The sequence below is a fragment of the Armigeres subalbatus genome, chromosome 2 (genome assembly GCF_024139115.2).
Source record: "Armigeres subalbatus isolate Guangzhou_Male chromosome 2, GZ_Asu_2, whole genome shotgun sequence".
Taxonomy (NCBI): domain Eukaryota; kingdom Metazoa; phylum Arthropoda; class Insecta; order Diptera; family Culicidae; genus Armigeres; species Armigeres subalbatus.
The window spans coordinates 105,315,357-105,326,539 of NC_085140.1; the positions used below are offsets into that span (position 1 = coordinate 105,315,357).

Genomic DNA, 11,183 nt, shown 5'->3' on the forward strand with positions numbered 1-11,183 from the left:
CATGTTAGATGGAAATCTTCTGAGCGCTGAAGAATAACTCGGATTGTGATGGTTTTGTGGAAAGCATTTTATATGATGAAAAATAATTATGATAATTATTTATTCTCCACTTATTCAACATGAATTGTTTAAAAAACAGATGCTCTCTAGAATTAACATGTTAACATGAAGTATTTAACTTAAACCTAGATTTAATAGAACAAATCGAATAAATTTTCAAAGTTCAAGGGCCAATGCGGAAGACAATTTAAAACGTAGGAATGGTTGTAAAACGAATATATTTGATGAATAAACATGATTTCATAAATTGTTTCAATTCTGCTCCTTGAATGGCTTAATATACTTTGGATTTCAACATTTTTCACGTGGGACAACTGTACGATTTGAATGGGATGTATATATAAAGTAGAATAGCCTTAAATAAAACATGGATTGGTAATGTTTTACTTCATCCAAAATCCAGTTTAAATTATATCACATTCACACGATTTTGTTAGAAGCTGTATCATTGATTGTCGAGTAGAACGCAATGGTGCAGTTTCCATTAAAAAAAAAAAATTGCTGAGTTGCCCTTCATACATGGAGATACTGGTGGAAATACATTTTAGTTCGATAATATTTCTTGAAAATTGGTCCAATCGTCCTTTTTTTATTTATTTGTGAGAATTCCCAAAAGTATCTAAATTTTTCTATCAAATCTCCGTTCGATCATAGTACAGAATCAAAATACTTTTTAAACTTAAAAATAAATTGAGGAATAGTCTGATTCCCCGAAGAACGGCGCACCCAACTAATGAATGTAGCTTGGCTCATTAATCCTTAATGAGAGCTTCAAATATTCTTCGAAAATCCCTTTTCATATTTTTTTTATTTTTTTTCGTAGAAACTTTGTTCAGAAAAAATGTTCGATTGTCGCCACACAAATGCTTGATTTCGCAAATTAAATTTTAAAACTCTCCTTGAATTCAACCCTGTATTAGCGTGCAAATGAGGAAACATGGAAACGACAAGATATATTATCTTGCTGCAGTCTGAACACCTCGTAATAATTGGATACCCTCTCACTTAACCCTTTCCTTCCCATGGTAGCTGTAGAGCTCCATCAAATTTTGCACCTTCCAACATTCATAGAATTATTTCAATCACAAAAAGCAGTATTTGGCAAAACTTTATGGTTCCATTAGACTGCAAATATAATCAATTTTGAGTAAAAATAGTGAAACTATTGAAAACAATCAAGTAACTATTGATTTACAATCAAAAACTTTTTTTTTCGTTTTCCACTAATTTTAGCTATGCCAAACAACTTTTGTTCAAGCACTTTTTCCATAGATGATTCCTTCCTATTGAAATCTTTGAAAAAAGTCGTGGGAAAGAGAGGGTTAACAAAGTCATAAATAGCCCAATCTGAATAGGCTATTAGAGTAGGGCGCAGTTGTATGGGAAAACGAAAACTTCGTCTGATCAATTGAGATCAAGGTTTTTCTGAATCGTTTTAGGACCCCAATCAACTGTGCAAAATATGGGCTCGATTGGTTGCGACATCTCATACCGCATCGCGTTTTAAGTTTACATGGAGATTAATATGGGAAAACGTTCTTTTTTACATTATTGCTCTTAGCGACTTCAATTTATTATCAATCACGTGACTCAATACGTTAGCATATAGCCTGGAAGATGCCGAAAGACTTTTAGGTCTATTCCACGATTAGAGTGACGTGAGGTGAGTAGACTCACTTTGTCTGAGCGATTCCCTGAGTCGAATGCAGTGAGAAGAGTCGTGGTGAATGAACTAGAATGAACTCTCACTGTATTCTGACAGTCGATTTTCAACGACGGATGTCGCTGTGGGGTGACTTTCAAGTAACGACTACAGTCGTGATGTTTTCATCTGTCGAGTAGCAATGGAGGTGAAAAAGTAAGTTTTATTTGTTTCTATCTAGGGGTAATGACGGCTTTGGCAGGTTTTGTTCTATTATTGGCAGGGGGGTTTTTTATGACTGATTATGCTCAAATTTGGCCCAAACATTCTTTGCATATCAAAGAATATTGTGGCCAAATTTCATAAAATTCGGTCGACAAAAACCCCCCTGCCAATAATAGAACAAAACCTGCCAAAGCCGTCTGTTCCCCTATATATAACCCGGTCTAAATGAAACAAAAATTTCAGGATAAGAATCACAAACAGGAAGCAATTCCAGTTGCTGGTGACGGGAATGGAGGAAAATCCACATGTTGCCAAAGGATTGAAGTTCTGCGAAGGGATGCAAATCTCTAAGCAGAACTTTTCCGAAATTTGGGGTGGCTTAACAAAAGGCCTGAACAGCTTGGAACAGCTGGAATGGAACAATTGTTGAAGGCAAATGATGAATATACAAAGCATCTACTTTGTTCTTTGGGTTTCTAAGAGTGCCTTCTTAGGCTTACTTTTGGATGTCAATAATGTTTCAAATTCTCTTTACGTCACGTGCCGTAAAAAGGAGGCTGTAAAACGAAGTGACGTATAACAAACTGCAATAAAAAGAGGAGTGTATCATCAATCGTAACCATTCCGTTTTTTCAGATTACTTTTTTCTACTCTGATCTCATAAAAGTAAGTGAGATACAAGATGTCCATAGCATCTTACAGGGAATCGATTATGTGTTTACCGCTGCTTAGCGGAGAACTTAACGATCGGCCGAGAGTGCTACAGCGGCCTTCTGGTAATATTCAACTGGATCAACTCAAACTAGAAAACGTGGGCTACATGACTTGGTTTTTCAACTGTATCCATGCCGCAAGGGGCAAGGCCCTGGCTCTGCGCGGCGTGTTCTAGAAGACATGCTTTGCCTATGCTGGCATTATCATCATCTTCACGCCTGATATCCCTCACAGATAAGTGTGGCACTGATGTAGAAATTATCTTAGTGATCATTAACCAGAAAAAAACTCGAGAAACAACCTTTTCGCAGAGTACCGCAGAACTTCCAGGCTGGCCACTGCCCAGTGCAAACCCCTAAAAACCCTGTAAAAAAGTGTTTATATCAATTTCAATTAGGAAAAATAAAATAATGCAAATCAGAGTGAAATTTGAGATGTTTTTTTATAATTTAATTAATTAAAGAAAACTAATTTATCATATTCATTTGGCATGTACAACGAAATACATCGCACTGCCTTACATCAAATTATTTTACATCGCTACATGTTTTAAATAGTGCTGTAACAATAAAATCTAGACCAACATTTGAAAAGGGCGTAACAGCCAAAATTTATTCCTTCTGATTCTTTGTCTACATATAAAGCTTTATATGTAGGCGAAGAATCAGAAGGAATAAATTTTGGCTGTTACGCCCTTTTCAAATGTTGGTCTAGAAATAATGTATACTTTAATGATATTTTTTATCCGGGTTCCCAAGGGAAATTAAACCGTATTGAAAAGGAAAATTTTTATGTATACATATAATTATACGATTTTTTCACATAATAGCTTGCATTATTTCATCCCTGATAACAGCAGCAGTAAAATTTTCTTCTTCATTGTTAACATCTTCAGGAAAATCAATTTCCAATTGAACTACATTTTCTTCGGGTATGGGTTAGGGCCATCCTTAGCCGTGCGGTAAGCCGCGCGGCTACAAAGCAAGACCATGCTGAGGGTGACTGGATTCGATTCCCGGTGCCGGTCTAGGCAATTTTCGCATTGGAAATTGTCTCGACTTCCCTGGGCATAAAAGTATCATCGTGCTAGCCTCATGATATACGAATGCAAAAATGGTAACCTGGCTTAGAAACCTCGCAGTTAATAACTGTGGAAGTGCTTAATGAACATTAAGCTGCGAGGCGGCTCTGTCCCAGTGTGGGAATGTAATGCCAATAAGAAGAAGAAGAAGATGGGTACATTAAATCTAACGCGTAAGTTGTGAGAGGTGTTTTGGGGGATCGCGATGTGGTTTATATGCAGGCCATCTATGCCTTTCTTTGCTCGTCTGACATAAAAGTCTAATTCCCCTATCTTTTTTTTCTTTCTCGTTTTTGTTTTTGTCTTATTGTTCTGTGTAATACGAAGCTATGGCCATCCGGAAGATGCTCCCTGACGAACCACAACTCGAGCCCGACGCTACGCCATACCGTTATTGACGTCAAATACCCGGATGAGCAGCTGAAATACCTCAAACCTAAATCCCTAAATCTCAAACCTAAATCCCAGTCCGTCCTGAAATTACGCAATCTAACCTTGAGTCGCCACGAGTATCTTGGTCTATACCCTTTCCCCTTACTAACTGTTGATAATAAGATGATATCGATTGTAAATATCATAAAGTCTCGGCTCCGTTAAGTGTTATACACGCCTGAGCCTGTCAAATAAACACAATAGATAAAAAAAAACGCGTAAGTTGTGTAAAACACAACATACATTAATAATTCTACTAGCTTTTTTGGGCTTATAATGAAGCTGCCTCGCACCAAGAATACATCGAAATACATTCTTAAAAATTCCAAACGATCTCTCAACAATCCATCTTGTTTTTGAATGCATTTGGTTGAATTTAATCTTCGATTCATTGTGCTGCATGTTTCCCGATATTCTATAAGGCGTGATCAAATAAATATGGTTTCAAAGGGTAGCCGGCATCACCTGTCGAATAGAAAATAAATTGGTTTATACTTATATAAATTAAATAATCATTTTTCAAGAATTTAAAAACAAATTTCTTAAACTTCAATTCAGTTAAAATTAATAAGCATAATGTGACTGTAGCTCTTTTTCTTCTTTACCTCCTTCAATGGTTCTACATCCCAACTATAACTTTGCTAGTTTTTCAATGTGTTCTATAAGCATTTTCTTAGTTATTTATCGAAAGCCTTTCTATGCCCTATTGCAAGAGTTTGTATCTTGTTTGTGTACAATGCACACTATGCTCAGGAAATATAGAATCCACTCCAATCCATGTTTCGGCTTGATTATTTTTATGTGACTTCCATCAACACAATTCGCTTTGACGCAGCCGCGCTGTTGCCATCTAGCGGCGACGGACGTGTGCGTGAAATCACTGTTTTTCAACATGGTGAAGTATAGGAAGTATATTTTAAAATGCTTTTAAAATGTTATTAATAGTGATATGTTGAAAACTTTTTAATACGTAGGGTTAGAATTTTGAAAAACTACATGTTAGGCTCCTCATCTACAAATGTTTTTTTAATCAAAATAATTCAACTTTCGTGTTACCTATATGAAAGTAAATTAAATTTCTAACCCAAAAAAGTGAACAATTTTAGGCTAAAATGTGTTTTAACGCTTTAATAAGCATTTAAAAATTGACATCCTATATCCCTTGCTGGGTGAAATAAAAAAGCATCAGCCGACCCCCATTTCGTTTTCTCGCTTTCGTCAGGGCCAATTAATGACACCAGGAAATCCAGACTTCTCGACCAAAAACCCATTTTAATTGCATTTTTTTCATCGTCATTCGTAGGAAACTTAATCGCTGTTTTGCAAATTTGTTCCTCAAAAACATCGATAATTTTAGACAACATTTTTGACATTGTTGGCTGAGCAACTCCAACGAAGAGGTCATTCCCAGCTCCTTTTTGATAGCTGCCTTCAGCGAAAAATCTGAGGGCAGCCGCTAGTTTAATAATAGGTAAAACTGTGGACGATCCTACTGTTGGGCCCAAATTTCCATCGAGAATATCAAAAAGGTGTCTGAATAAATCTTTGGAAACTCGGAAATACTCCACGAACCTGAATATTGGGTGGTAAGAATCGATTGTTAAGCTTTATCGATTATGAGGCATATGTGGGTGAAAATGGGTCACTGCTCGACGGTCGCAATGCACTTAAGAAGAAAACTGTTCAATTTTTGTTTCAAAATCTATAAACTAACTATGAGAGCGTTGACCCATTTCTATAATCACAGAGAATTTACTGAAACTTACGTATTAGATGGCAAATCTAGAGGATTTGATGCATCTCGAAGCTTTCGACGCTCAACTCTAACTGTGCATAAATCTTCGTTAGTCATATTATCACCCTCGGAATCGCTATCAAACCAGAAGTCAAAACAGCTCATGGTTAAGTTGTTAATCGTGAAGTTTTCTACGCACCTAGAACAGTATTTGATTTCGAATTGAATGAACAATTAAATACCAAAAGTACAAATAACTTACCTACATCAGGAATTTCTGTTTTATCAAAAAATAATAGACTTCGAACACGAAACAATCATACAATTTGTTCCACGTAAAAGTAAACATCAGTTGACATATTGTAATTATGGCGAATGATTTTTTATATTTTTTTTTTCTACAAAATTAGCGAATAACTTCAATCTAACTGCAGAAATATATTTCAATCCGATAAAATAAACACGATCTCAACGATTTCGATTATCTTTTGTAAAATATATGTTTTATTCCTTGGAGTATACAGTTCTTTCCTCAAAACTTTATGCGCCAAAATCGAAAAATGGCGTGGTTCATCGATTCGACAGTTTGACTAATGAACGCAATTTGACGTAAGTGTTACTTTATTTCTCGCGATGGAATGAACCACTCACGTCACTCGAGTCGAGTGTCGGAATCGCCAAAGAAAGAACAAGTGAGAGTGAAGTGACTCTTCTCACCTCACTTCACTCTAATCGTGGAATAAGCCCATTTACCGAAGAAGGTACGCAGCTGGAAGGTTTACAAAAAATGTTATTACGTTTCGAAAATTGATTGTTTAAACCTTATGCAAGAAATCAATGTTTCTGCCAGCACTACCGGACAACCTGTAATTGTCAGAGGGCAACACCCATTTTCCTTCTAGTCGGATTTTTTACTTTGTGAAATCATTCCGAATATCTCCCATTAGCTCCAAAGTCCTATAAAATCAATAATTTCAAAATAACACTCAGTTAAATTATTGCTTCACGTAGTTCGGCAGTGCTGGCAGAATAAATGATTTTTTGCATATGGTTTGAACACTCAATCTTCGAAGCGTTATAACTTTTTTCGTGGACGTTCCAGCAACGTGCCTTCTTCAGCAAAGTTTTTCGGCATCCTTTGGGTTATACCACGTTATACTTTAACGTAATGTGCCACTTGGTTCACGATGAACTGAAACCTCTAGAAGTAGAAATGCAAAAATATATGTTCTCCCATACTAATTTCCATACAAACTTCAAACGCAATGCGGAAAGCGAGGGAGCAACCAATCGGTCCCAAATTCTGCACAGTTGTTCAGGACCCAGAATGGCTTCGAAAAGCCATTGATTTGAAAAAATGACCATGATGCCCCACTCTAATATATATATATATATATATATATATATATATATATACTATTATATAATATACTATATAGGGGAACGGCTCGGCACTTCATCCCATAGTGAGCACGCATGTTTTTAAAAAAAGCGACGAGATTGGTGCTGTATTTATTCGTTTTGCGATGAGATGAATATACATAATATATATATGTGTGATATTTTTTATTATGGCTCTTCGAAGTGAGACATAACAAAACAAGACTGGCGCCACCTTCCCAGTTTAAAAAAAAAACTTCTACTCAGTTAATCCAGCAGTCAAGTCTTGAATACATTGTTTATCAATAAATGCCTAGCTAGCTGAATATAAGCGTGGCTACTAGAAATACTACAATAAGAGATCGGCGAAGACGCCATCTTGTTTCCAATCGAACCGTCAAAAGCGGTTCCAATTCGATTTGTTTACTTTTTGCATCCATAAGAAGCAAGCAAAAAGTTCAAGTGATGCCAGTATTATTTTCACGATTTCATGCATTTTCATACGTTGCCATTTCGACAGTTTTCCACTCCGCCGGTCTCTGGTTATAGGGTTGCTAGTGGCTACGATTCATCGTTACATGGAACGCATCAGAAAAGTTTTGCCGAAAAGAAGAGAACTCACATCATAATCACTGATGACAAAGGCCTCTGCCTGACTGCACTACCATTCAAGGCTCCAAGACACGATGTCCGTTGGAGCACATGCACATGTGTTGAATTAGTGCGTCAATGCCAGATATGTAATACAAAAATAGTCAACATGTGATACCACCACGACAGGATATGTCTTTGGTTGCCATCTCAGTGCTAATGGCGTAAGCCCACCCATCGCATCAAGATCACATATCCGAGAACAGGGAAGTTGTTCCTCGGAAATGGGTAACTAGTTCTTTTCGAAAACTGTATTTGATTTACAAAAGACATTGTAGAATATGAATATGCTCATAAAGGCAGTCGGATATGAAGGTTTAATGTTGAAAGTACTCCAAAGTCTTACAATAAAAAAACTGTTCATTCAACTTACTCAACTATAACTTCATGCTGAAGAACGTCCGCATTGCTCGCAATCGTAATCAGCACATCTTCGGCCGTCGAATGATCTTCTCCATGACCATTATTCTTGTCTTCCCCAAATGTACAGATCGCCATGTGTTGCTTCTTCAGTGTTCTTGAAGGGAAGATTTCCTCACACTTCAGACAAGATTCGACACGTTTCTGTAAACGATGGAAAACTTAACATTACGTAGATATGGTTGCAAAGCCTTAACTTACCCTAAGGGCTCTCATCTGACCCATTAGTTGTCCCGGGACCGGTTTTACCCGCGCGTTTATTGTTACGCCATGTTTCAGCATCATATGCTTGTTGTACATGTAATGATACCGCATGTCTCGGCCGCAGCAAACGTAATCCGATCTATTGGAAATGGAAAGCAAAAAAAGAATACAATAAAGCGTAAGCCGAATTTAATTTTCTGATTGTCTCACCTGTACGTTATGCAAAGATGCTCCGATAGTAAATCCTCGGATTTGAAAGCACTCAAACACAGTCCACACTCGAGCTCCTTGGGATTGTCGTGCCGAGGCCGGTGGCTGTCCAGCTTCTCCCGACTGTTGAACGTTTGGACGCAAACGTCACAAACGAATCTGGTTTGAATACCGTGAACGCTCTCGATGTGGTTGTTCAGGTTGTACGTGGTAAAGAAGCCAGCATCGCAATAGCTACACTCGTGACGAAACTTCTCGTGCACGATTCTAATGTGGTTCCGGAGACTGTGGGCGACCTTGAATTTTTTGTCGCACATGTGACACGGGAAGCCGTACGTTTCATTGTGCCTTCGTTGGTGCTCCTGCAGGATAAATTTCCTATGGAAAACCAGACCGCACGTTTCGCACGGAAAGGTGGCAGTGCGCAAATGCATCTTTGTGATGTGTATGCGGAGGTCGCCTTTCGTGTTATGTCCCCGTTGACAGTAGGAACACACGTGCTCATACTTTTTCATATGCCGAGCCATGTGGTTCTTTAGGGCGGTTTTTGTAGAACATGGAAGTCCGCAAGTATCGCAGATGAATGACTTGTGCGCCGTTGGGCCGTGCCGTTTGTATTCCAAACGCGTTTTAAACACCTTTGAACACCCCGGATGCTTGCACGCATAAACTCGGGCTTCTCGTTTTGCGTGCTTTTCCTGGTGTGTCATGAAATTACGTTTAAAGTACGTGGAAAATGAGCACTTCGTGCAGCTGAGTGGTTTATCAAGCTTTCTACCGCCATACTTAGATTTGATGGGAGGTTTAGGCTTTTTGAAAATTGGATAATCGTCCGAACTATCTGTAACCAGAAGTTCCGGATTGTCTTTGGTCAATTCGGATAACTCCTCCGCAGTACACTCTTCCGCATAAATCACATCTGATTCCGTTGGAAAATTCGACAGCTCTTGTACAAGTACTTCACATTTCATTTGTTCTGAAACCTCCAATTCCTCCTTTGGTTCTTCTTTAACGACGAACCCTTCGAATGAAGCTAGTTCGTATTGAGGAAATTCATTTAACAAGTCTTCGACGGTAAATTTGTTCTTCCGATTCAGGCCAAGATCTTTGATCACCGAACGAAGTGCCTCGGATTCATTGTTAAACAGATCTACAATAGGGCTGGAATTGAGCTGCTTCAGTTCGACCAGTGCGTTCATCAACTGATGGACGAAATTAATTTTGGACAAATACTTGGCGAAAAATCTCAGCAGTTCTAGGCAAGGTAGACACACTACATTTGGAAGCAGATGTTGCTTATTCTGTGAAATAGAGCAAAATTAATGAATCACTTGTGTGAGGTGTTGTGAGTTACCAACCCGGACCAATGCTTCCGTACGAGGCGTAATCTCAGCAATAAATTTTCCTATGCTAGTTCCATCCAACACGTGATCCGGGGCGTCGAGAGAAATCATCACTTCCGTTTCGGATTTTGGGGGTTTCAGACACAACCGACAAACGTGAGGAAACTTCTCCAACCGAAATACATTTTTGGCTGTACTCCAGGACGAATCGTTTAAATTCCCGGTACAATGCAGGGCATTATTTATCAGTTCCTTAGACTCTTTTTGCGCTGTTTCTGTGCATTTCTTTATTCTGATTGGCTCCTGTCGAATTCTGTGAGATGAGTCTCGCCTTTTAGATGCTCTTTTTACTTTGCAGAAAGCATTTTGTTTGCTGAAATATGAATTCGAGACTAAAAGCATTCCGATTTAATTGAAAATGTGTTAAAGTGGCTTACCCATTCTCAACGGCCGCTGCTCCGTACAATGTCGGAATTACTCCAGATAGTACACGTTTTCTGTTTCCGGACTTTCCTTCTTGGCTGAAGTAGAAACAATCGGCAGCGAAGTGGTCGGAACATATCCGTACGATATTGAAGTTGATTTCTTCCGTCAGTACTCGCCGGTGGGCTGTGCCAATGGCCTGAATCCACGCCGAACGTTGAGCCTCATCCTTCGGGAACCGATGGGCGGAATAGAGCGGTGACGTAATATGGAAGTCATTTTTGCACGACGGCACGAAACACTTCATTGAACCACAAATTTGTGAGACGAAACGAATTTTAAAATCAGAAATTTCGTAAAAATCGAACAGTGCTCGTGTCGTGGTGTGAATCAACTCCTAATCAAAACAAAAACAGGACGCTCTGTCGACGCTCGTGACAACGCGCCCGTGTTTGAATTTGACAACAGCGTCGCATTGTGTACTCCTTTTGAAAAAAGTGGTCAAAATAAATAAAAGATAAATAATTATTATTCCACGAATATCCATGTTTTTCGCGAGCGGTAATAGCCGCCAGCTTGCCTGTGGGTGCTGATGAAATGAAGTGCCTGAAGGTGCTGATGAAGTGGATTCACGCCCTCTTATGTGCCACATTGACCAACATG

General features: G+C 38.6%; 1 protein-coding gene across 1 annotated transcript; it reads right to left on the reverse strand.

The window, feature by feature from the left end:
* Window positions 1-8,208: 8,208 nt before the first annotated feature.
* Window positions 8,209-10,935, reverse strand: LOC134210576 (zinc finger protein 287-like). The gene is made up of 5 exons (XM_062686663.1): window positions 10,535-10,935; window positions 10,113-10,470; window positions 8,755-10,055; window positions 8,542-8,683; window positions 8,209-8,484 (listed from the first exon to the last, which is right to left on the reverse strand). The coding sequence occupies exons 1-5, from the start codon at window positions 10,825-10,827 to the stop codon at window positions 8,290-8,292; spliced, it is 2,289 nt and encodes a 762-aa protein (XP_062542647.1). The 5' UTR covers window positions 10,828-10,935; the 3' UTR covers window positions 8,209-8,289.
* Between the last annotated feature and the right edge of the window lie 248 nt (window positions 10,936-11,183).

What these genes read in the sequence shown, in the direction of transcription:
- LOC134210576 (XM_062686663.1), bottom strand. Translation starts at nt 10,827, where the DNA reads ATGAAGTGTTTCGTGCCGTCGTGCAAAAATGACTTCCATATTACGTCA. An exon ending in GCAGCGGCCGTTGAGAATGG is followed by an intron (nt 10,471 to 10,534) that starts GTAAGCCACTTT and finishes TTCATATTTCAG; the next exon opens with CAAACAAAATGCTTTCTGCA. An exon ending in CATCTTTGCATAACGTACAG is followed by an intron (nt 8,684 to 8,754) that starts GTGAGACAATCA and finishes CATTTCCAATAG; the next exon opens with ATCGGATTACGTTTGCTGCG.